Source organism: Harpia harpyja, chromosome 6 (genome assembly GCF_026419915.1).
Source record: "Harpia harpyja isolate bHarHar1 chromosome 6, bHarHar1 primary haplotype, whole genome shotgun sequence".
NCBI lineage: Eukaryota > Metazoa > Chordata > Aves > Accipitriformes > Accipitridae > Harpia > Harpia harpyja.
Window position 1 is genome coordinate 57,180,017 of NC_068945.1, and position 26,601 is coordinate 57,206,617.

The 26,601-nt window shown below is 40.7% G+C and overlaps 2 protein-coding genes across 10 annotated transcripts in view; one reads left to right on the plus strand and one right to left on the minus strand.

The window, feature by feature from the left end:
* The window catches only part of CCDC146 (coiled-coil domain containing 146), an 83,107-nt gene extending 72,889 nt beyond the window's left edge, over positions 1 to 10,218 (plus strand). For 4 of the 5 annotated variants that reach the window (XM_052788948.1, XM_052788947.1, XM_052788945.1 and 1 more), the window contains 4 exons: positions 4,375 to 4,503; positions 6,060 to 6,197; positions 7,632 to 7,880; positions 9,112 to 10,218. In XM_052788948.1, the coding sequence (XP_052644908.1) occupies positions 4,375 to 4,503; positions 6,060 to 6,197; positions 7,632 to 7,880; positions 9,112 to 9,315 (720 nt within the window). In that variant the 3' untranslated portion in view covers positions 9,316 to 10,218. The remainder of the gene's footprint in view (positions 1 to 4,374; positions 4,504 to 6,059; positions 6,198 to 7,631; positions 7,881 to 9,111) is intronic. The other variant, XM_052788944.1, reaches the window with a different exon arrangement.
* GSAP (gamma-secretase activating protein) overlaps positions 9,880 to 26,601 on the minus strand; it is a 47,868-nt gene continuing 31,146 nt past the window's right edge. For all 5 annotated transcript variants that reach the window (XM_052788954.1, XM_052788952.1, XM_052788956.1 and 2 more), the window contains 11 exons: positions 26,317 to 26,372; positions 25,860 to 25,891; positions 24,128 to 24,189; positions 22,433 to 22,528; positions 17,786 to 17,856; positions 17,115 to 17,209; positions 15,865 to 15,984; positions 14,521 to 14,582; positions 12,452 to 12,556; positions 12,198 to 12,291; positions 9,880 to 11,153 (listed from right to left, as the gene is read on the minus strand). In XM_052788954.1, coding sequence (XP_052644914.1) covers positions 11,053 to 11,153; positions 12,198 to 12,291; positions 12,452 to 12,556; positions 14,521 to 14,582; positions 15,865 to 15,984; positions 17,115 to 17,209; positions 17,786 to 17,856; positions 22,433 to 22,528; positions 24,128 to 24,189; positions 25,860 to 25,891; positions 26,317 to 26,372 — 894 coding nt within the window. In that variant the 3' untranslated portion in view covers positions 9,880 to 11,052. The remainder of the gene's footprint in view (positions 11,154 to 12,197; positions 12,292 to 12,451; positions 12,557 to 14,520; positions 14,583 to 15,864; positions 15,985 to 17,114; positions 17,210 to 17,785; positions 17,857 to 22,432; positions 22,529 to 24,127; positions 24,190 to 25,859; positions 25,892 to 26,316; positions 26,373 to 26,601) is intronic.

The window sequence follows — 26,601 nt, forward strand, 5'->3', positions numbered from 1 at the left end:
CAAGTACTTGTAACATGGACTAGGTATTTTTGTTACTATCAATGCAAAGCATTAAAAATAGAAATATTTACAGGTACTTCCTTTGTCTGACACAAAAAATACCTAGTGAGATTCTAAGGTGGTTTTCTCTGGGCATAAAATTATGTAACTTTTAATTGGGACTGCACATCAAGGGACTGTTCCCACTGACTGAAATGACCCATGAAAACTAATCTGCCTTCATGCATCAATGAGAAATACTTAGCATTAATAATTAATTAGTCCAATATGTAAACCTGCTGAGCTGTCAAGATGCTGTAGATGGGACTTTCATGCCTCGGAGTTCAGCTAACGTTCAGGGACCGTCAGTTTGTTTGAGGCATTTGGCATCAACATTTGTCCAGGTTTTAATACAACCCCATTAAAACCTCCAGACTACATCATCACAGTCATAGAAAAACAGGGCTAGTAGAGAGGTAAAGAGTTTATCTAGGCAATCCTGCTCCTACTCCTGCATTGGATTGCCTGTCATTCCTGAGAGGGCTAAGCTGTGCTTTCAAACCACCACTGGGAAACCCGTTTCTCTGGCAAGCTATCCCAGTCCTTCCTTAACAGTGGAAAGATTTTCTTAACCTTTAGCCTCGATCTTTCTTGCTGCAGTGTAAGAATATTGATTTGTATTCTGTCCAGCAGGGACATGACAAATGGATCATTGTCTTCCTCCCTGCAACATGTCATGTTACTGGGAGAAAGGTAATCATGTTCCTCTCCCATCCTTTTGCTAGGCTACACAATTCTGTTTCTTTCAATCAGCCCTTACAGATTTTTCTTACATCATTCTTTTTTTGCATTTCTTTTATTTTTGGCAACTTGGTCTTTATTTTTCTTGAGGTACAGTGCCTAATATCAGTAGCTGAGACTGAAAGGATTCATTCAGGCGTCTTGCAGGTTACATTCTTGCTTATGTGTCCAGATACGACAGTAGCCTTTCTTGCAACATGACTTATTGATTCATCTTCATGTAAATGTATGTAACAACCAGACCCTTTTTTGAAGAAAGAGTACATAAACAGTTGACCTTGATTCTGTATTTGTACAGGTAATTTCTCCTGCCTACATGTAGCACCTTGCATTTGTTATTTAATATTATCTCTTTTGTTCAGACCAAGGTAATTTTGAATTTGAATCTTCTCCTCGAAAAAGTATGTGCAGTCTGAGCTGAACCTTACTCTACTGATGTAGTACTTACCTTATATTTTCATAAAAAATGGATTTCCTTAGCTTGTTTATGTGAATGTCATATGAAACAATATTGAAGCTATGTAAAAATCAAGATGTATGATACCTACTATTTGTCGTCCACACACCTGTTAAATTATCATAGTAGGAAATTGGTCTCATTTGGCATTACTCAACGCACTTGTGTTGGCTGTTATTCCTACCATTTTTCTTTTCTAGCTACCTACAAAGAAAGCTTAATGATTTATTCCAGATTTATTCTTCAGAAAGTGAAGATAAGTTATCTATCGTTCCATAGCTCCTTTCCCCTCCATTTTTAAAAATAGGTAGGATATTTGCCCTTTTCTACTGCTCTACGTACCTCACCTACCTCCTCTGAGATTTCCAAAATAACATCAGATCTCCAGTTTTTCAGACCAGTCCCTTTATCTAGGCATGTGTTCCTTCCTGTCTGTTCATCCTTCAACAATTCCTTCTGACTGATTACAATCAAACATAGAAAAGCCTCTCTTGTAGAGCCTTTTCCTATCCCCCTGTATTAAATCCACTCCAGGAAAGCATTTTTTTGTTTTAAGACTTAGAATCTCTTAGAACTCAGATAAAGTCTTGTCCAAGGAAAACACTACGAATCAGGAGAAAATAAAGATGCCTACAGTCACATCACTTAAGCAGGCACAGAATAGCATGGTTATCTCTAAATGTGCTTTCTTTGCTATACTTTTGGGTTAGCCTGCATCTAATCACTCCCAATTCATATTGCATTTAAAAGTAAGCCTTGTATTTAAATTTAACATGAAACTTTTTATGGACTTTTTATCTGGTTCAGAGAGTGTTTCTGGTGCACTAGTCCTTCTTCTCTAAATTAACTATTCAATCCTGCAAAATTTTACTTGGAGAGCTGTCCCTAATCTCATTAAGGTACCACTGCCTCCAACAAGGTATTTTCACCTGGGTTAGTTGTTGAGAAATTTGAACCCAGATAGGAAACATCACTGGAAGTATAGCTGCATCCTGTTGTTTGTGCTGATCCTGCTTTTACATTCTTCCACTCTGTGTATTTTTGAGCATGAGTTTTAGTTGTTTATAACTAAAATAAATCTTTCACCTAGTTATGCACTGAATCATGGTTTGCCAAGGAAATTCTTCATTACAGTCATTTAAGGTTTTTACTTTGCCTGCTCTTAGACAAAGTGTAAAAGAAGAAGCTGTGTGATGCTTTTTTACCAGAACAAGAAGTATTTAAGACAAGTGTTCTGGTAACATTCCATTACCACCTAAGAAGATCTGTCAATTTTCCCTTTTCCAGTTAAACGTGACTTGTTAACTCCCAGTGAACAAGCCCCAACCCGGTAGCAACATCTAAACATTTACTTTATATTTTTGGTGACCGTTTGTAACTTTGAGAGCCAGTGACCACTTATTTCCTTCATAAGATCATCACTTGCAATTGACGGTTAGCATTTATAGCAACTTACTTGGCTTATGTTATGTCAGTGCTAACAGATCAGGGTTAGAGTGACAATGCGCTGACAGACGGCCAGGTGCATGTCAAAGCACAAAACCCCACCGCTGTCAGTCTTGTAAGTCCAAACATGAAGAAATGGTCCCAGCCACTCCTTCAGCGAGTATTTACGCGAAGCATGGATGTCCATCTGGTGTATTCTGAGAAGTATTATTCCATGGGAAGGTCTCAGATCAGAAAGGTCAGGGAACACCTGCCTCTCTGGGTCCTGGGAGTACCACATTGCTCAGTGTCACCACTGAGTCATTTCAGGACACATGCCTGAGAACTTTAATGTAGAAAACTTGGATGCCTGTAGGGATGAAACCTTTAGTGCTAACCAGTGCGGAAGTGGGACTTTCAGATTTAACTTGCAACTAAATCGTCAGGCACTTGCATCCTTTCTACATCCCTACATGGATCCTGTGGGTCAAACAGAAGATTATAGGGAATAAAGGAAGACCTCCCACCTCAAACATTTGGTGTATTCCTGAGGATTAAAAAAAGGAGCCTGAGGACAAAGCAGCAGGTGGGACTCAATTTCTGGTAGACAGCAGAGTTTGCTTCCATCCTGCAACTGTCACACCGTTGCCTTCTTAAAAAAAAAAAATTAAAAATGGCTCAATCCTTTGTATTAACTCCCCCCCGCCCCAGCACAAGGAGATCTTGCTTGTTAGCCCTGGGAGAGCCTGCAGTGACATGCTCAAATTGCGAGTCCCACAGGAGCCCCAGGCGCTCGCCGCTGCCCCTGCGCAGCTGCCTCCACCACAGAAGGTGCCAGCAGGGCTGGGCTGCAGAGACCTGGGGCACGGGGAAGGAAGCAGACACCGGTGGGGGCTCCCACCCTTCCCCAGTGCTCCTCTCCCCCCTCCTCAGGACGGAGCCATAGCTGTGGCAGGTCTCAGCTCGCTGCCCAGCCCCAGCAGCTCCACTCCGTCCCCCCACCTGCTGACAGTGGCTGTGGAGGGTGGTCCTGAGCCTGCCCCGCTATGGCCCAAGTTTGGTACAAACCAGCTGTGGCTTTTCATCCAGCCTACCAGCAGAAGCTGAAGAAGCTATCAGCCCCCAGGGCAGCCTTTTTCTAACTTCCCAAACATGTTCAGAAGGTAAAAATCATCTTCTAGTCCAGGGCTCTTGTCATGATACCTGGTGGCTCAGAGGAGCAGCCTCTTCCATGCAGCTGCATTATTTATACACAATTTCAAGTTGTGTTGCATGTGGAGAAGGAGTCAAGAGAACAAGTGTTCAAGACACTTAAGCCATTAATAAGATGAAGCCAATTTATATTTGTGCATTATAGGGATGACCTTCCATGACACAGTCTACCGGTTTGCAAATTCCCGTCTGTTAGCAACAGGACAGGAGAATGATGTACACCCACCTCTGGTTTCATAGGGATATGTTTTTCCAGTGTTCAACCAGTATCATTTAGCTTAGGCCTACACTGCCCGAGCATCCCAAACACTCTCCCAGCTAGGCCAGAGACTTGTTTCCAAGCCCAGGTGTTGGCAGTGCAGCCACCCCAGCCGCTTTAGTGCAGTTCTCCTAGTGTAAGTCAGACACACCATGACCTTCCATCTCTGGTCACGTAGGGATAGCGGGGCTTTTGGCTTCTTGTCTGAAAAAAATAACTGTTGTGGCTTTGTGTTTGCTAGTATTCCCAGTGCAAGGACAGGCTTAAACAGATGGAGAAAGTCTTTGCTGATCCTGCAAATGAGAGTAGAAAGCGAGACTTGGGAGGGAAGGACCCATCTCCACCTGAGCTGCTAAAAAAGATTGAGCAGGTAACATAACTTCTCATGCCACAAGCTATCCCGCTGTGATTGACCACTTTTAGAAAAAGCAAATGGTATCTTTTATTTTAAAAATAAACTTTCTGTAAGAGGAATTAAAACAATTATGATTGGCTAATGGGAATTCTAGCCCAGCATCAGCTTTCCAGGACAACTGGATGTGGGACATTTTGACGTCTTCCAGCAGAGGCTGGAGAGGGAGAGCTCTGTGTGGTGTACCTGGCTCTGCAGCATCCTCTGCTAGCTGGTCCATTTGCATCACTGGCACTTCAGTGCAGACCCTCCCAATTCACTAGGGGAAGGCACAGAAAAGGCAGCAGAGGGAAAGAAATGCAGAATAATGAACTGCTAACAAAGTTGTCATTCTTCTGCAATTGGCTATTAGCTGTTCCACCACTATGCACGGGCTGTGAGCGGGAGGCAGTCCCACTACCCTCTTAACAAAATCTGCATATGTGACATGGGATCAAACAAACATCCTTCTCAGGCTTTGGTTGTACTGCTTTGCTTCCACGCCGAGCAGGGTGCCACAGAACAGACCTTCATGGAAGTGGCAGCCAGGCCAGCTGCACAGCTGCACACCTGACTGCAGCATTGCCAGCAACTGCCAGGAGAGGCTTCAAAACGAAGCATTAGGTCCAACACAAAAGCCAGTTTCAGGGCACCTCCTGTATGGCGTATGGGGGAAAGGTAAAGGAATGGAATGAACAACAGTGGTATTTTCCTAGATATTTTTGTCTGTCCTATTTATAGGGGCACAAAACTCCCCCCACTGTATATAGTGTTCGGGGTAGATTCACACAGGGCTGTGAAGGTATTAGAGTAACAGGCTCGGAGCAGTACCTGCCAAAGTCCTCCTCTTGAAATCCAGTTTGTAGGGATTTACCATGAACACTTCTGCTTGAATTACTTGAGCTTTTTGCTTTACTGTCCCACATTCCTTGACAGGAGGGAGCTCTGCATAGCCAAGCAGGCTACAACACAGCCTGCTATTACCAACCTGCACATTAAAAAGCCAGGTTTCTTGGAGTCACGAGATAAGTTTAAACATTCTCTTTCAATCTCCTTGTGATTTTAAAGTACTTTTAGTTGCACAGTACTTTCTCTCTTAGTCTTTGGAGCCCGTTTTTTCTTGTTTGTTTGTTTTTTAGCAGCAGGAGGGAAAAGGTATTTAAAGCAAGAGCTGAAACCTTCTCATTATGGCATGACTCAAGGAACCAGATTAAAAACCAAAAACCACTAGAAAAAACCCATTGCTTTCAAGAAAGTCACAGCAAGGCAGTAACAATGCTGGTGTAAGCCCTGGCCCCCCAAAAGGGCCCGGTGTGATATGGAAGAACTGTATGACTGACAGTAACCAACTGAACCAGCTTTGGCCTGATACTTGGCAGATAGCATGAAAATTTTGAGAAAACTGGTGGCGAAGTGATTATTTATGGCTGTTCACCTGTATTATTTCAGCAGCTCTCAAAGCAATTGCAGGAACACCCTGTGCTACACTTCCCCCTGTCATTTATCTACACCCTGTATACTCCTTCTCACTGCAGCTAGAGGTGGAGCTGGTGCAAAAGGAGGAGAAGTTGCTGGAGACGGATCTTCTCTACAAGCACATTTCCCGGCTGACAGACAGAATCCGTGCCACAGCAGAGAACGGGAAGCAGGACACACTGCTGCTAGCTAAAAGGGTAAGGAGAGCATTGCATGCTCTGCTTGCTGGCCTATACAAAATGAAATAATATGTGGGCAAGAGGTAAGATGACTCACTTGCAAATTACAAAAGTGGCTGGAAATATTGATAGGCAAATAACGTTAGTCTTCAGAAATTACAGACATTTAGTACTAATGGTAATATCAACATACCAACAGCATTAGGTGAGTGTACTTTCTTTTTGAAAGAAAGTTGCACCATAAATAGTACCTTTCATCAAAATATAGGATTAGCTCTTTCTCGGGTAGATGCTTAAAAACTTGGTAGAATCCTCTTTTTGCACATGTACTTAACAGCCTTTCCACAACAAACAGGGCAAAGGCTAAAAAGAAATAAGGAAAAGCCAGGTAAATTCTACTCCAATATACAAAAAGATAAACTTGATATCTGGCTCAAAAGTTTCTTATATAGGTAGGGAGAACCACACAGGAAAGAAATACCATTTTCAATACAGTTACTTTTATATAATTATAGCTATTTCCTTTTAACTGCCAGTAGTATTGTTTGGGGAAGACCAAAAAAACCTCTCATTCCCACCTCTTTAATGAAAAAGCTCCAACTAGAGCAGAGCAGACCTGAGTGAAAGACAGAAAAAAAACAAAGTAATTAATGTAAAACAAGGCCAGGGTTGATTTTTTTTTTTTCCTTAGGTGTTAGGTTTGGCACTCAGAAAGGCTCAAAACAAAACACATCTTTACAGTAAAACTTCCATTTTCCACAGAGAAATAACATGGCTGTTATTTGGGTTTGTGAAATCATGGCCACAGGCTAATAAACAAACTACCATAAAAATGGCAGTGTGCCAAAAGTTACATTCGCAAGTGCGCTGACTCTCCCAATTCCCTATTAGTCACTTAAAAAAAAAAAAAAGAGTATTTAAGTTTGGGTTTGGGTTTTTTTTTTGTTTGTTTGTTTAAATCATCTCCAGTCAGACTCAAGGATTCCTGTCCTGTTCCTTTTCTGTTTGTCCCCCTGCCAAGGATAACTCCACAACCTGCAGCCCCGCTGTGTCCGCATTATCACTCAATTATCTTGTAAAGATCGGGCTTATTGCACCTTTATTACAAAGTTAATTGTGCATAAACTCAATGAGAATCAGGGTACCAGGCCTTTGAGGGCAATGAGAGTTTTGCTATTCAGCTGAAAAGGGCAGGAGGTAATGACGAACTTGCTTTTCTGTATCTTGTATTGGAGTAAATGTGGCTTCTTAGGCTGCCAGTTTCTGTGGTTCCATGTGTGTACACAAGAAACACGCATCCTGTTTCATTAAGTCATTTTCAAGTATGGAACTATTTTTTAAAACCTTGTCAAGTTGGACTTGTTCTCACCTACCCAATACCTACCTAAGTGTCACGCCCAGCAAGTGTCTAAAGGGAAGCCCTAACTAAAATGCAATTGTTACTTATTCCAGACAAATGAACTGCAGAAGAAGATAAAGGACAGAACCCAGAAGATAATGGCTTTTGTTGCAGAGTTATCCATGAAGCAAGCACTTGCCATTAAACTCCAGCAGGAAGTGAGAGACAAAGAGCAATTTTTGATGACTCTTTCATCAAGGATAGATCAAGGCCTTCCCCCTCCTAAAGAAACAGAAAATGAATGGTTGAAGATATTACGCAACGAGAAGATGCAAAAAGAAGCAGCTGAAGCCAGAGCTGAAGTAAGTTTCTGCCATACATTGCAATTAGATCTTCAGCCCCATCTTTTCACTGCTCCAGCCTGTCTTTCAGAAAAAGAGCTGCGCTCACTGCGTAGCTGTTTGCTGCCAAACATGGAGCCCCAGGAGTCAGTGGAAACGATGGTATAGACAGAGACAGCTACTAAAGCGGTACATGGTGGGTTTGTGGAGTTTTAGCTGCAGCCTGGCAACACTGCTTAGAACTGGTCATTGAATCTTAAGGAGAGAATACACTAAAAGGAAGACTTACCTTCAATTATAGAAGTAATTTGTGTGACCATGTTTTGGACTGATGAGGGAGATAGCCATCAGTGAAGTACTGCTTCCCATTCGATTTCAAGGTAAAGCTGCAGAAGGTGGGGTGTGGGGTTCAGGAAAAATAAATTTAGCATCTTCCACATACCAGATGCAGTGACCATCAGATCCAAAGTAGCAAGAAATCAGACTGCTGGGCAAGACTCCGAGGGTAGGCAGGGCAGCATATCAAATAGTGCTTCAAATTCTACCCTGCTGCATACTCTGCCTCCTTAGCTGAGACCATCAGTGATCCCAGAGCAGAGAGCTTCCAGAGATGAAAAAGTAGTATACAAGTGAGATGTGCATACTGCGGGAACTCTTGCTGATGGGAAATCAGCTTCGCTCTATGAATCCTTTAGTTGATCACTCCAAAGGAATCTGAAAGGCGCACAAAGCTGGGAGAGGAATATGCTGTGCATACACTTAAAAGAACTTGAAGTCCCACAGAGGTGCTGCAGTAAAACTGGTTTAGAATGAGGAACTTCTCTGTCATTAACACTTCTCCTCATGCTCAGTTTCCTTTCAGTGCTGTGGACACAAGCTCAGTGCAGTAACAGTATTCAGGGACAGCTGCTGTCAGCGTAAATACAGCCACGTTTTGAAGAATCAGGACTATTATCTTGTTCCCGAGATGTTCTGTGCCCACTCATTACCACTTTTAAAAGTTCATCTAATCTGTTTTCTTCACAAGTAACAAAAGCAATACAGGCTCAAACTGTACGCTGTTTAAAAGGACACACTCACATCTACATGGTCAACTCACGCTTTCCTTTTAATACCCCTCTGGGTTTCCTGGTTTGCTAAGGACTAGACTAATGGTGTTTCCTTTGTTAGGCATTCTGTACGTTGGCTCAGGAGAGTACCGGAGTTTTAAAGCATATAATCACTATGTGATCAAAACGTGTTTCTTTCACAGCATGCAGCAGCAGAGGAACAAGCTGCAGCGCCCAGCTATGTCCACACGACAGCGGAACAACGCCCAACTGCCTACATCCCAGATGACGAATACAGTCTCCCATTGCCGCGGCCCTACGGCGCTCTGGCTCCTTTCAAACCAAGTGAACCTGGTTCAAATATGAGACATTTCAGAAAACCTGTTGTAAAGCCAATTGAAATCTGACCAGACAGCACCTAAAGCAGGAGAGGCCATTACTGGTTGCTGAATCTCTAGGGTCAGTAGCATTTACACTGCACTGAAGGAATGTCCACTAGTGTTTAGCCAAATTCCGTATTAAAAACAAAAGTAGTTGTCAATGCCAGAAGCATAGCTAAATAGTCAGTGATTCAAGTTCCCTTCTCCTGACTAGGAGGAGCCTGGTATCCCAAATGGCAGTGCAGTATTTTAAAATATTAAGAAAAATGAGTGATCATTGTACTACGCTTACTTTTTTTTTTTGCAGGTGAAGTTTTATTGCATCTGATTATATTTAATAATACATTTCATTAAGAAAAGGCTAGAAAAATCTTCTCTTGTTATTAATATAATACGAACAAAGTCCCCAGTGCTTATACAAATACACCACCATAGCTTTCTGCAGTCTGGGACTGGAGTTGACGCTTGCCAGACAAATTCTAATTATATTGAGAAAAATACTCCTTCCCTCTATGCAGTTATTGAGAAAGCTAAAACTCTTGCTCAGCTGATGGCAATGACAGGGGAATGACCATGAACTTGCTGAGTCACTCCTGAGAACTGGATCTTTTTATTTCACTGGTAAGGAACTGGAAGCATCAATGGAAACTGCTCAGAGAGAATATCAGAGGTTGCTATTGAAAACCTCCAAAAATCTGTATCAAATTGTCAATGAGTTTCACTAGTTTAATAGTCTGAAACTTTGACAGAGGTGGTTTTAAATCCAATAAAGACTGCAGAAACCCTACATGTCAGAACTTAAGATTTTCTCTGCATAGCAAACCACTATTATTACTATTTTAAATGAATGTCACAGTTGAGAATGTAAAAAAACAACCCAAACAATACTGGTTCAGTTATACATAAATAAAAGTCGAAAATGAAGGAAAACCAATCTCCATTTCCTTTTGAAGCTGGGGCTTGAACTGTAGCACTAAAAGTTGTAAGGAAAGAATTCACTAAAACTCTGTCCAAGCCACCATTAAGGTAAATTTCTAAAGAACTTTCTTCTTATCCTGTATTGCTTACAATATATTATACACATCTTAAAAAAAACAAAACAAAACCCTGTCACAGGCACTTTAAGAAGATTATATTTTGCACTAATTACAAAACTGAACATACTAGAATCAAACTCCAAAGGCAGAAGTACCGTAAAATAACACATGACCACCATGAGGAATGAATACATCATTACTGATGCACTATATACAAAAAACTGATTTGTCATTTGTTATTCTTACCTGCTTTACATAAACACACCAAGAAATCATTTTATTAATCTAAATGAGTAAACAGGTACCACTTTCTTGTCACTGTACAATACAACTGGACTACCTTTTTCAGGATTGTCTATCTTGTTAAAATAATTGACATCAATACCAATTTTCACAGCAAGTTTTGATACCCACTGTAGTTCCACTTATTTGACCATTTCAACATGAAACAATGAAACCACAGGTATCTTTCATTGGAAACCTGGGTTTGTGTCAGATGAATTCTCTAGGATTTATCTAGAAGTCGGTGATTTCAGCCTTAATATGTTGCACCAAACAATATTTTGAGTAGCTTATATCAGTAATGGTGACTACACAAAACTGCAGATTATTTGGAAAACAACATGACATTTCAGTTTAAAACAAAAAAAAAAGTTGGTTGCACACCTCTGTGTGAATACTTTTACATAAGAGTACCACAGTTAGCTTCCTTCAAGAACATGTTATTTCAGGAATATTTGAGGCCCAAAAATGTCATAGTGTGTTTGAGTGCCGTTTCCTCTACAAATCTTACATTAACATGATCTTGTTTTTCATATGGATGCACACCTAGAAAAATCATTGTGAGAAAGTTAGTATTTACAAAATCATAAGTGTTCTCATACACTTAGTCCTGCAGTCTATTTAAAATCTTGACCTACAACACTGAAAGATAAGGTAATAGATGGAACCGTGTTTTCATTTCCACAAAATACCTACGGCATTCAGTGGAGTCGTTTGGATGCTCACTCATGGCAGAAGCTTTCCTGTTAGTGGGATATAAGCAAACGACAGACCATCCCTGCAGGCTGCTAGGGATTTCCATACTAATTCTACACTGGATATCCAAAACAAGATTTGAGCACAGTGGCTATGTTTGTGCTAGTACATAAAACGGACCAGGGCACACACTCATATGCTTCTATATGGTTTAACTCTTCTTCCTCCCCAAATGGAATGATATCCATACATGGACATTCCTACTTTAGCCTGCAGGTCCTTATCCTGACTTTATTTTGCTTACTAGTATAGGCATAGCCAGTAATGCTAAAAAATGTAATGCTTCCTTTAATGCACCTTGCTTTCTGAGTGGAATTCAAAAATCTGCAGATACTTAGGTCCATTGTATGAAGCAACTGCCCTAACCAATTTGAATTCAATTTCAGAAAAAGGAACAGCACTGAAATAAAAAATACCTGTTACTTCAGAGCCCCTCCTAATCTAGTGATGTGGATGCTGTTTTCTGGGGTGGAAGATCTGATTTTGGTTGCCTCTTGGCCACCATACTGTGTAAATAAGGAACAAGCCATTCTCCCTATTTGAACACAGAATAACAGCTACCACCACGCTGTGCATGAACCACGTTTCACTACTTGTATGCTGAAAAATGCAAGTTTGCCAACTGGATTCAACACACAGGGGGTGTGGATGAAAGGATATGGCAGTGAAGAAGCCCCCTGACAACTCTCATCAGCAGAAAGACAACCAAACCTACATGTTCAGACATCACTGGAGTTTTAGAACTCAGTTATGTCAATCTAGTCAGGATATGACTGAGTGTGAGCATCAAAAGGTAACAATTACCGGTCTTCCAAAGTACAGAATTAACATTACCTTGATTCTCTATCTCTGCCAACATATTAGTCAGGTAGTTAAGTGGCAAAAACTCTACAGGGACTGAGAGTCTCTCAGGGATAGGACTGCTAGACTGTAAGGGAGAATATTTCATGTTAGTTCACAAAGTCACACAGTGCCAAGTTTCAGTGTTATCTTTAGTGTGCTATAGTCTACAGAAAGGTCAGGAATCTCAACACAGTCAAAGCAAAAGATAAAAAAAAAAAAAAAAAAAAAGGCCTGTGTGCTCTTACCTGCCTGTTCCCCAGCTTTTCAAGCAAAAGTTTCACATATTTCCGTGCAATGAAATTAGCATTTATTGGATGATTCCAAAACTGGCGGACCTTTTGACTGAGAGCCTAGTAAGCAAAAAACAAAAACCAAAAACCTGAGAACATAAACAGGACAGTGGAAACTTAGGAGGAGGAAAAGGAAGAAAAAAACCGAATCAAAATCCAGGCTGTAGCACAGATGCTTTCTTTTCAGACACTGATGATGGAAGCCAAGATGTCATCATTTTTAGCCCTGGAGCCTTCCTTTCATAGCCGGTAACTAAGAGATAGCAATACCCTCCCAAAACATGGGAAACAATCAAAACCTTGCTACTCGGTACCCACTGAGCTACTCAGTAAGTTTCCGTCAATCAGTCTGTCCCGTTACCTCCCTCCCACTTTGCATGTATACTTAAATATTAATTGAGGCTTAAAATGACCATTTATCCTTTACTGTGACTCTTTGGTTTAGATCCATTCTCCTCCCAAAGAATAACACAGATGCCCCATTCCTCAATGCTCTGTTCAGGATGGGGTTTCTCTCAGGCTCAGCCTAAGGAATCTTACAAAAGCAGAATGCCAACAAGGAGAGATACTGGGAACAGAATCTGCATCCCGTTATTTAGGACATGGTCCTGGGAATTGATAACATCGATTCACATTCCCAAAGGCAAAAGAGATTCAAACCCAGATATCCCAAAGCTTCCAATCCTAACCAAAAAGCAAACAAATATGAACACACTGTGCAATCAGCTGCACCTTCTGCTATTTTCCCTATCTAGATCTTCCCCCACCCCCTTCAGTTGTATTGTAATACAGACTACTGAAAGAGTTCGTTTAGGAAAGGCTGGATAGTTTCAATGGTGCTTAGATACTTGCTTCTGATGCAACTGAAGTCATTTAGTGAACGTAACCTGCTCAAAATAGTCCCAGTCACCCCAAAGTGTCCTTTTTGGCAAACAAACTATTCTCTGAATTTTTTCCCAAAGCTGTAAATAGATACAATAAGGCACTGAGTCTACCATGCATAACTAGCAGTACATGTCCCCTGAGGCCCTAACAGCTCAGCCCTTCGTGTCAAAGCGGGGTTGGAATGGCGTTCCCCACCCACCAGGCCTGGGGCTGACAGCTCAGGGCCCCACGCTGACCCCACCTCACCACCCCATGCCCAAAACAAGATACAGAGGACAAAGAACCGCCTGTGGAGTTCTCCTTCCCTTCCCCTTCTCAGAACTGCTGCCAGATAAAGAAGCCCTTGTTAGAGGAAAACCAAAGCAGCACTTCTGGCCATTTGAACTATACATAACAGCCCATAATGAGCAAACAATAAGCAACTTATGTTGAGAAAAGCCTGTTCTACAGCAAGGCAATCCCCAAGGGGGGATCCCTGGTTTTCCTCTGCTCACTGAGATGTTGTGCTTCCTCTGCAGTACTGTGGTGTGCACCAAGAACAAAAGGGGAAAAGGAGAATTCTGCTGGAACTTTCAATGGAGCATCAGTAATTAGTTCCAGCATGTGGCTAAACAAGTCACCTTACCAATGGGCGAGGCTGGAAGATTTCACAGAGGGGGAGATCTTGTAATTCAATCCCAGCCACAGAGTTGTGGTATGATCAGATTTTACAGCTTTTGCTGTACCAGCTTTCGAGCATATTTGATAAAATGTATAAAACCGAATACAGAGGTCACAAGCGAGACAGACATTTGTGGATGCTAAAAAACACACACAAACCCCCCATAAATCCTCTTTAAACCCCATCAAACCCTTACTGCTTTATGCAGATGAGTACTCAGCAGAACAGTGTCAGTCCTGCCTGATTCCTGTAGGGTACTGGAGACACTGTAAAACACTATGGACAAGTCTGTAATTTCAGTTATCGGGGTACCCTACAGGTCACAAGCAGCAGACGGAGAAACTGTGGAGGTTCAGGTTATATATCTGTGCCCTATTTGAATCACAGCTAAATCTTCCATTGGCTTGATCCTATGCACAGGGAGCAATTTCCTATCAACTCCAAAATCCAAGAAATTACATCCAAAGTCATTAGTTACCTCGGGAAGCCTCATGACAATACTGAACTTCAGCTTTTCATTCTTCTCAGTGTCATCCAGATCTATAAGGAGAAAAAAAATAAACACAAAAACCCAACAACAACAAAAGAAACCCAGTAACCACATAACTAACACTTTCAACTTTCACTGAAGATGTTCTGAATAAATATAACCTTTGTAATGAAATGAAAATTTTCATTTTAAATAAGCACTATTAGGAGTGTTATTTATATTTATACCATTTATATAAATATTTTTCTGTATATTTGTACGTAACTTCACCATTTTATGTAACAATTTATACAGTAATTCAAATCTGTTTTGACTAAGAACTCCCTGCATATATAATATTTCATTTTTCAAGACCAGGCACAGATTAATACAGCATATTGTGTTGTCCCTTTTCTTGAACACCGGAGAAATAGCACATTACAAGGGAACATGGTTGCAGCTGTGATGAAATGCATTACTGTTGGAAAGTCTTATCATAGTGCTGCTGCATCCCAGGAAACTTATGCTACAGTTCTCTCTTCCTCCCTTCCAATCTAGAAAAGGCAATTAACATGGGTGTGATGCTAACTGTGCTGCAACTGCCAATTTGTCCCACTCCCCATTTCATTCTGAAGCCTCAGGCCCCAGTCATTGCCACCACACGAGTGCTAGTTTGTCCTAAGCCTCCTTTGCGGAAACAAGCTACTTAGCACCTGCTGAGAGGAAACCACATACAGAACATGATCTGCTTTTGATGACTACACAGGTTCATACGGAACTTATTTTAACTCCTGCTTTTAGTTAACATTATGACATATTTAGAAGACATCCATGAGCTCAATATTTACTAAAAATATAGGGATGCTGGGCCAGGTAGCCTTTTGTTTGCTTATTTTGAATAACTTCCTAACTCAGAGCTTCTAGCCATTTGCTAATCCCAGCACTAGGATCATCTTGTTCCAAATATAATTAAAGCAAAAGCTGAGGACTGGATAGCAGACTAACTTCCTTACCCATATGTGTGCACTTTAATAATCACAGAAATCCCCCAAAAAATTCTATGATGAGCTTTAGTATTCACTTTTCTAAGAAGTCCCAAGTAGAAAAATTATAAGCTCAAATTCTCCCCAAACAGGTACTTTCTTTGTTCTTTGTCAATCGCGTAGTTTGAGCTCTAACTTTCTCCTTTCAGCTGGGCAACACCATCAGGTACAGCCCTCACCGAAACAACACTCTGTGAGAACAGCTGAGTCTCCTGGACGGTAAATCCTGTGTCTGAGTTTGAATGGCTGAAAGGACATCACTCCCAATTAGCTGGCTGGTAACAAATGAAATGCATGAAACTCACTGTACCTTTCAGCAATTTCCCAACACATGTTTCTGTCAAATGCAAGACTCCAGTATCAATATAGTGCAGAAGGGTATGCAAAGGGAGACATCGAACACCAAGCCCAAAGTGCAGGGTGTGAAAACCTATGAAAGAGACACAAACTTTTCTGGTGCAACATTTTTTTTTTTTTCTTTTTTCTAAGTCTGTATTAGAGACTGGCATTACTCTAGCTAAAGCCAACACTGTCCTTAACTTCTGTTTCTAGTTAGTGAGGAAATCAGTTTATCAAATGTCATGTAGTCTTATTTAGGCATCCTTTAAGTCCTCTCAGGTACAATCCTATCAAAAAGAGTAAAGCTAAGGGGACTGAAAACAATTATTATAGTCATACGCAATCACTAAACATCTCCAAGCTGTTGCTTTGTATCTGAATTGTTCTATTAATTTGTCTTTTATCTCCCTCTTTCCTCCTGATTAATCAAAAACTGAGGCCTCACCACCCTCAGTATGTGGCTGCCACCCACACATTCCCACAGGCAGCGTTAAGACTTTAGTTCCTCACTTAACATCAGCCAGATGATGGTCTTGTCATCACGTGACACCATTTGCGCCCACACAGTGTAAGTCTGAGGGACAACCTCATACCAAAAACAGTTTCACAGATTGAAGACAGATCAGGAAATACAAACTAGAATGATTCAAACAGAACCTGAAAGCATTAAGAAGTCTTTCTGTAACAAAAATTAAGCAAGTGTTTTGAAAAGACTATAAGCGATTATGAGGAGTTCTAAGAAATGAAAGTCTACTATCAAGATCAGCTCATCCATCAAGGCTAGAGGTAATCCTTTCAGGATAAAACTGAAAAATATTAGCAGGGCAACAGCATGAGAAAAAACACTCTTTTTTTTTCCTCCAGGATACGATTTTCCCTCGTAGCCCGTGACATTAAAGTCCAGTTGTCTAAGCAAAACATATAAGTGAAAGAAGTCTAAATCTTAGTTCTGAGCTAAGACTGTGCCCAAGCACTTCACTGGAAGCTGAAAACAGAGAACTAAACTTCTGGTTTGTTGTCCCTATCTGGAGTAACTATTCAGTTTTGTTTACTTCCCTTGCATGCGTTTATGGAGGGTCTTCCCCTCTGTAACTGTCTTGAACAGATTTCAATACTGCCAAAGCTAACTTGACACATCTGCTGCAACTAGTGCTCTTCTGGGAGGAATTCATAGCATTGCTCTCCTCACTTATGATTAGAACAGCAAACCACAGGACTTACCAGGAGGTAAAGGCATGCACATGCCATTTGCTGCTTCCAAAATCCGACTCATAATGTGGAACACTGCAAACTCTCCTGTACTTCCTCTCTCATCACTGTATTTAACAAAGTAGCAACATATTAGGAACCTGAGATGCCCACACTCTCCTGAAGATATGGTTGGTTTGTTGTACTACATGTGCACTAAATGCATGCAATTTGGGTGAATTGCCATGGGATGCTATCTTTTTTACTTAGGTATCTATCACCTAACAGCACCAGCTGTTCAGTGTTGACACACAAAGTCTCTGTGGTATCCCCTTTCCCCTTCCCCCATTACTACATATTTACAAGTCTCTCAGCAGTACCCAGTATCAACAGCAATAAGTGAAATATTTTGAGTGCTGGTATAAGTGACCTGGCTTTTATAGGTGTTCAACACCCACTACCCAGCTTGAGACCACTGTGAACTCAGCAACTTTGAACTCCAGCCATAAAACTGCCTGTAAGAATAATATTCACGTTGGCTTAAAGAGGGCCAGCAGAATCATTAGAGAGTACATGACAGTGATACTGACTTTCACAGTAGAGTAAGCACTGACAGCTCAAGCAAATAGTACTGTTGAAGACCAAAATTATTATGCCCATATTTTAAAAGGCAGGCTGAAAGCTTTAACAAATGACTTGCTCACAAACAGAAGATGCAGGAATGAAGCTGGTATCTCCTCCAAACTTCTTTCATTATTCGATGTACCAGATTCAGCTAAAGTGAAAAAGAAAAGACTGAATGTTTCTAGGAGCCTGTGTACAGCAGGCAGTTGGCCTTCATTCATTGCACACATCAGTTTATTTTAAAAACTTATCATGAGACTCCTACTAAGACTTCAGTATTTATCTTTAAATTTATCTAGGCGCTTAAAAAGTAAAATTGATTAGAATTTGAATTGTTACTGAATTGCCCCATTCCAGAAGGTTAAAGTAAGTACTTTCAGCTCATCAAAGCATTGTGCAAGACATACACCATCTTAATACATCGTGCTTCTTGGGGATCAACCGATCTCACACTCTTGCATCAAGTTCTCAAAGATCTGTTTGCCATGAAAGCAAAAACTGCATGTCCAAGTGGCTGAGCATTTGGCAAGGAAAGGTCCCTAGGGCCCAGACAAAACTGGATGATGCTGAAGACAGCAGAATACTCAGTTTGCTGAAAAAAGTCTGCAGGAAGAATCACAAATCTAGTCCTGGCAAGGAGGAAAAATGAGACAAGCAAATGCCTCTCCCTCTGTTGAGTTTCTTTTTTGTCCAAAGTAAAGTACATCAATCCCTTGGCCCATACTGTCGCTTCTTTGTGCTTCCAGACTGACCTCCAGTACAGACTGTCAGCATACAAAAGCCACAAGCCCTGATCCCCCTTGGGCCTTCTAAGCTTCTGCAGCTGAAAGAGAGAAACCACGCACGAAAGAGGTGAAATAACTTCCTTTTGCCAGCACCTCACATTTGTCACATGTAACCACTTCCATATCTCACTAACAGAATTGAGACACTTCCTCTACACCTTTTATCTCCGGGCCTCTAAGCGCACTAATCAACCAATCCCAGGAAACTCTCCGGAAGCAAGTCTGACTCCTGCTCTGCAGAGAGGTGTCACGAGAAGTTACAACCCCCCCCCCCCCCCCCCCCCCGAGATGGCCAGAATCCAGGAATCCTTTTTCCCCGCTCTTTTCTCCTCCTCGGCTCTGCCCTCTCCAACCTCTAACTTGTCACAGGCTCTGAGCAAGAGAGAAACAGGACACACAGGAGAGGTTCATATGCAAAGGCCAGAACAGGAATATTGGTCTTCAGTAATGCTCCTGAGTGCTCTCCTCTGTACCTTGGCCAGAAAGCTCTACAAGGTAGCACCTTTTCTCTCCACCACTCCATCCAGCCTTGCACAGCTACCTGATACAGAATAACCACCTAATGCTTTCCATCTTCATACTCTCTGGATGCAGTGGAAAGGTCTGGAAAGCTCCAGTTTAATCTCTCTGGAATATGGCAAGTTTTCTTCACTTGTTTTCCAGGAAATTAGTGACTTCCAGTTTTCAGAGAAGGGTCACAAGAACCACACCTGCTGCCGGAATGACTTTCATCTCTGGCCAGCACACAGGGTGCAGCTAAGGCCTCTGCACTGGGAGCTACAGCTGGATCTGAAGATCAGTGTTGAGGTGAAGGGAAGGTTCTTAAACTCCAAAATCACCTCTTATTATTTGTGCAAAAATTGTTTTCACAGGTATGATCCTCCAGAATCAATATTCTTTGCTTAACAATACAGCAAACTGTACAGCTTTCACAGGGTATAGAAAGATAACTTAAGTCATAGTCAACCTAGCTATTACAACATACTTAAATCTTAAATACATGCATGCTTGTGATATCACACCCTCACCAACAGCACTACTCACTTTGGAGATCAGCATCTAGCATCTACAATGGATATCGTAGAAAATACATACAGAAAGAGAAGCCATGTCTCAAACTTTTTTCAGTATATAACACACAGGGTAACATGCATGAGAGAAAGGAAACATTATCTGTTTTATCAAGGGAGTACAGGCAGCTGCATCTCCAAGGCTAGCAGTGGGTCTCTGGGGGAACCAAGTTAAGAGCTAAAGCCATACCTTCACAGCAAAGCCATTTTTTATTTAGTAACAAAGACGTATAATATTAGGTTTTTCTGGGCAAGTATCAGAAGCCATTTCCCTTGGAGTGCTCTAAACTAATGAGAGAACACATGATCAACAGCGAGACAGTGCACGCAGTACGGCCTAGGCTGACACTTGCAAAGCACCTTGCTGTCTTGAAACATCTATGTTTCCAGGCAATGGTGCTGAGTAGACTGAAGTTCCACTGAAGTCATTCGGAACCACAAGTGCTCAGCTCCTGTAGCTGTTTCTACAGGAAAGACATGGAAGCAGCGAAAGAAAAGAATCGGAAGCAAAGGAAAAAAAAGGGAGTGAGACAAGGTCTTGCTGTCTTCCAGATCCCCTCCTGTGCAGGGGATACAAGGCAGTCATCCTCCTTCCGAGGAAACTCAGATCCAAATGGTGTCTGTCTGCTTTTCCTCTGCAGTTGAGACCACATCGGATGATAGCTAGCCACAGACATGAGCAAAAAAGGTGCAGCCACTTTCAGAGAAATTTCAGTAGTTTGTTCTGGTCTGCCTCTTTCCTGTCCACAGGTGGTCTGTTCTCTCTGCCTCCCCTTCTGCTTGCTGTCAGGGCAGCAAATGTTATGTTGTCCCTGTAAGTTATTTCCCCCCCTTTCCTGCCCCACTGAAATGAAAAGAGTGAGAGGAAGAGATACAGAGTACAGCTAAGATAAAGTGATAGCAGGGGGGAGAGAGAATATGGACAAACATGCAACTACTGCAGGCTAGGTGGCATGTGGACTGGTAACCAGGCATACTCGGGCTCTGCAGACCTCCTCAGTAAACAAGGGAATTCCCACTGAGACATGTCATTCACACTTGCCCACATTACTTCCTCTGCATACAAGTACACACAGGTCTCTGACAACAACCAGCCACTAGTCTGTTGTTTTATGAGAAACTGTCAATGCTCCCATGTCTTGGCTACTTCAACTTCAGCTGCAAGTGATTTATACAGTGGCTACACACCACAGAGCCTTATTCTCAGCCACTCCTTTGCTCCTGAGTGTAATAAAAAGGTATTTTACGAAAGCAAACAGACAAGCAAATAATTTCGAGTCTCCTCCTATTTCATTAGTTTCAGTAGCTCAGCTACACGCTGCTGATGTTACAGAAAACTGTTGCAAGAATCAAAACAATTCATTCCCCTGAAGAACTTCTAAACATTTAGTATATAGAAAGGTTTAAGACATAGAGTTTCTGATGAGGATTAGGGGAAACCCAAGCCTAATAATGAAATAATTTCTAAATATTTCCAAACAGCACCTAAGATGCACCGGCCAGAGGACAGAAGCAATTTTTAGAGACATATTTTCTTTGTTTATAGCTTTTCTAAGAATGAGAAGTCTGTAAATTGAGTTGAGAGAATTATTACTTTTAGTGACGTTAAAAAAAAAAATTAATCCTGAGAGTTTGCTGATGGGGAGGGCTGAGATTTGGTTTGATTGTAAGATTTAGTCTACAATAGTTTAGTCTTGCAGATCAAGGCTGCATAGGTGTTTTTCATATTTTTTTATCTTAGTTTATATTAAGAATGAACAAATGATAACTAGAAAATGAATGAAAGAAGAATAAACATTCCATTTGTGCTTTTTTTCAGCACTGTTTTCAGGTACAAAGCTTTGGTTCATGCTGTACTGTTCCTATTTTAATCAGCCACCAGTTTTTTTTTCTTTCCTATAAAGTTAAGAAAACAGACTGCCAATTACCACTGAAACAACTTGCCAAGCTACAGAGCGAGGCCTGAATAGAAAAGTCAGTAGCCTCAGTGGAAGCTGCAGCAGTTCAGAGAACATTGTAATGTTGACAGCACAACCAATTTGCACAGGACTTCCGAGAAGATGCAGGCACCTGTAGCCTCAAGAAAGTTTCCTGAGATTTCCATCACTAGAAAATGACACTGTGGGGATTTTCTACTGAACAGTGTGGCAGGGCTAGCACAAAGACAAAGAAGATGATTTTCTAGTTGCCATGTGAGCTTCTGTGGACTCTGCATTCTGCACTTAAAGGACTTGATGTTGAGACAGACAAAATCAGGTACAATAATATCTATGAACAACAGTCACAGTTTTTACAGCTTATTTTTTAAAGTTTCTCTTAAGTGGGTAAAAGACAGAAAAATAGGAATTTGGAAAAGAAATTTTCACTGTAGTTTATATGGATTTCTTCAGGCAAAACTTTGTCTCCTGCTACACTCACAAAAAGCCCATCAAATTCAGTATGTAGGAGTAGTGATGGTTTACTCTCATGTCATATTGGAGTGAAATCTTTTTTTCTTAATTTGTCTTTCCCCTGATGGTACTTTCATTATTCAAGACATGCAGCAATGTATTCTACAGGAACCAAAATGTATCTAAAGACCAACTTTCAGGACGAATTCACATTTTCATTTCTGGGAGTAGACCCCATTTGCACAAGCTGTAAAGGGAACTGTCTTTTCTGAGTGACCAATGCAGCTCTTTTAAGTATTATTTAAGTGTTATTCTTTCCTTTATCAATATATACAATATTAAGCAACAAAATATGGTTAAACATCTTAAAAACAAATCTCCTCCCACCAAATATATGCTACATACACACAGTACATACCCAAGACCCTACCCTCCAACGAATACATGCTGTCTCACAATAGTGACTATGAAATCAAACTAACCAGGTTTGCAACGTAATCCAAAACTATTTGGTCAATCTTCTTTTTTCCTACATACTGCAGATGTCTCATAAGATGATCCTTTAGCTGAGCAACCATCTAGGAAAAAAAAGCCAACAATTCAGTGTCCTTGGGCATCTTCAAAAAGATGCAAAAGCTCCAGCAGGTGCAGGGCCTGACCAATGGGCATTAGCACAACAAAATGTTTCCCTGTTACAAAACTCCAGTTCAGAGTGAGATCCCAAGCTACCGTACAATCTTGTCGAATTCAACAGCAGATGTGAACATTCAAAATGGTTACTTGGTGCAAATTCAGCAAAATGAGCGCTAAGTTGAACTTTCAATGACATTGAAAAGAAAAAGCTTACAGTTGTTATATCTCTTTGCGTCAAGCAAAGTGAACAGCGTGAAAGAAGGATTTTAATATGAACATTGAATCCTGAGAATATCAGTATTTATTACATACAAATAAACCTGAGAGATTTTACAACAGAGAAAACTAGCACAAGTATAGTTTGTGGTAGTAACCAAGAACCTGAGAACCCAAGTGATTAATGGCAACTTCAGGTTAAACATTAATTGTAAAGTCTTTAAAATCAGGTGTTTGTTATCATACAGTTCATGCCACTCCCTACCCTCTCCTTTCTGAAATACTCTCTGACCTCATGTAGCTTCGGATTGCAACTCAAGTCCATGCTGATTCTTTGCTAAGAATTACTATGAAGTGTTATTTGTTTCCAAGCTCAGAGTAAAACCGAGGCAAATAAAAATCTCTGTCTCAAGGCGTTTATAAGTAGATTAATCTCAGTATGTCAGGACAGCGATATAGGTATTAGGAAAGTATAGAAAAAGGACAGCAGTGACCTGCTTTTTGGATCTGTCTGAATAAACTGCAGGGAAGGAATGTAGAGAGGCTTCAGAGAATGAGAGGCAGAACTTGGAAACAAGGGGACAAGACTGCAAAGAATGAAAATTTGCATTAGATTTGGACAGACAGGACAGTGTTGATATGCTCTTCACAGATGCAGTGCTCAGACTTACCACTGCATGCTGAAGAGTTTTATTTGGTTTTAATAGTAAGAGAACAAGAGATAAACGAAGATGTGTATTTAGACAGAGGGAGGACAGGTAGGGATTTGAGATATGATTTATTACCCAGAAGCATAAGGACTGATGATCCTTTAGGGAGATCATCAGTGAAAACAGTGCAAAAGAGGAAGGGACCTCAGAATAGTCATAGCAGCCCCAGAAGTGAGGTAGAAAGAAAAGGAGACAGTAAAAAAGGTGTTAAACTGAGAAGCAAGAATATCTGTGATCTTCTTTTGAGGAAAGCAGTGGGTGGGGAATTCATTTATACATATTTTAAGGATGTAGAGTAGTCCAAAAGTAACTGACAGATTAAGATGAACTCCAGGAGGATGGAATAACAGTTTCTAGCCAAAGAAAAGTTATATTGGGAAAAAGCATTTTGACAAATCAACTTTCCATTGCTGTTTTTCCCCTATGCCTTATGATATCATGCCCTGTTAAGATGATATCACGATATCATGACTATGAACTCCAAAACTTAGGAAATACAATGTTTGTCCCATAGCTACTCTGAGTGAGCTTCCACTCAGCACTGGAACTTATAAGCTTACTCTTTACATTTGTTGAGGCTGTGCGTCCTCTAGTGCACACTGTGACAAAAGCACATACCAGTCCCATTAGTAATTGCTGCTGATAATCTTCCTCTTGAAAGAGAGGTACTAGCCTTTCCTCTGAAATAAACAGAGCAAGAATCATTCAAAGACATGACACTAGAAATACCAGGAGACTTCAACCAGCTTCAAAAGTACTTAGAAACATACACAAACAAACAGAAGTTGTGGTTTTATCTACTCACCTACAGAACTAAGATGGTGAAGAATCAAGGACTGCATAAGAGACAACTGAGGAATGGAAAATAACCCTGTATCTGCCATCTTCTCCCTCAAGTGCTTAACAGAGGAACACAAGCCTGTCACACCACATTACGCTTCTTTTGCATTACTCTTTTCTTTGATATTTAACTAAGAGTTATCACAATGTGGTGATACAGTACAGCAGAGAGGCACGGAGAACCTTCTGGTAACACCAGTGCAAACGCATATGCTATTCAGATCTTGTCATTTACAACCAAACAAGCTAAAACATCAGTGTGGGTTTTCCAAGGAAATGGCTAGACAGAAAGTAAATATTCCACAGAATCACCTCCCACTTTCCTGGTTCTCTCCCATGGTCTGGCTGGTTCTGTTATTCAGATTTGCAGACTGCTATGTAAAAGAACACAACTTTTCTAACTAAATGGAAGGAGGTTATAGTATCTACTGAAATGTAATACCCTGTATTTCCTAATCACTGCTTCCTGTCTACTAACAGCAAAGGAAGAAAAGCAATCTCTTATTTCATTAGGTAGCATAAAACCAAGTCAACATTTTACAGACCCAAGTGCTAAATTTTTACAAAGTTCTTTCCAGCCATCTTTGCTCACCTTGAAATATATTTACTCCACCACTCAGCAGCACAAAGACCTTTGTTGCTTGATTTTAAAGGACCTCAAGAAAAATCTACAGGGAAGATACACTACATCGATGCTTGTTACCAGCTGGCAGCTGTCTAGAAATTCTCTACTAATAGTTAAACATCTGACTTCTTTATCAATAAGCACCTTTAGAAAACATGAACCTGAGGCTCACAAAGTTCGTATAAGGTCCCTCAAAGTCAGAGCCTGTAGCAATAACCAGCAGTGGTGTGGATGACTGGTGTTAGGGCTGGAAATGAATGCACTGAAAATTCTTCGTAATAAAAGGATCGAGCAGCACTTAGACCAGCATCATTTCACAGCACACAGTGGCAGAATACATAGAAGGCACTGATGTGTAAACTGCAGGAACATAATTTACCACTAAATTCAGTTTTACTTATTTGTGACAGAGGAACTGAGCATCACAAAACCTCAAGTGTTCCTGGCCTAGGGAAATTCATTAAGTCTGTCATCTCTACACCATGACTTTTTTCACCAGCCATAATCTCCTACTGTACACAAGTTCTAGAGTTGCAAAGGCAGCTATAAGTGGACAAGACTCAACAGTAACACCATTGATACTCTGTTCCAGGAGAAAAATCCTGAAGAAGAAATCCTTAGGCAGACAAAGGTTTACTGCTTATGTTGTTAAATCCCACATGAAGTAGGAACTTTATTTTCAAAGGTTTCCTAGTCAGTGTATGATCCTACCACTACTATCAGAGAGAAAGTTTTCCTGTAGTTTAATAACCGTTCATCTTAATGCCTCATACTCTTCAGTGCTGAAAACACACCCAGCAATTTATTTTTAGCCAACAGCAGCTAGATGGAAGTATTCTAATAAACCTTACAGCTAAGGCCTACATCAAGACAAGTTTTACTTACCAGAGTCCCAAGTGTCCAGATGAGAAAGCACCCTGGGGTTTGAAACAAAAAAAATCATCTTGTTTCATATGCATTACTCTAAAGAATTTCACAAGAACATTATAAAGATTAGATGACCCTTTGATCTTTCAAAGACAGCTAAAGAAATCCAAGAACTGTACATGTGACTAAATTTAATAAAGATATTAAATAGCATTAAAAAAAAATCCATCTGTCTAGGTTGCATAAGAATAACTCTTCACGTCTACCATAAAATACCTAGCTCTACAGGCCTGGATATTTCAGATCATGCTGTAGTGATTACAAGGATTCCAATAATTGATTTTCAGCTGGATAATCTTCTTTAAATTAAGATATCTAATCAGATACCTAATCAACTATTTAAATGGCATGTTAAATCCTTCAATATACTTCCATAAAATAAGAAAGGGTAAATATAATAGAAAACGGTACCTACTTTTTGGCATTTTCAAAAATATTCCTCAAATATGCTGTGGCTCTTCTCTCCTCTCTCTGGTTCGTAAACAAACAAAAATCCCCAAATGAACAAAGCAGAAGGCCAATTAAAATACTCCCTGATAAAACCCAGATAAGAAATGAAGCTGGTTTTCCCTTTGAATAGAAATAATGCACAGTGGGGCTTCAACCCAACTACCCATGGGCTTTCCAACTACCCATGCTCATAGGCACTCACACACATCTAACTTACGTGACAATACAGGTATGTGCAAGCTCTGCTTTT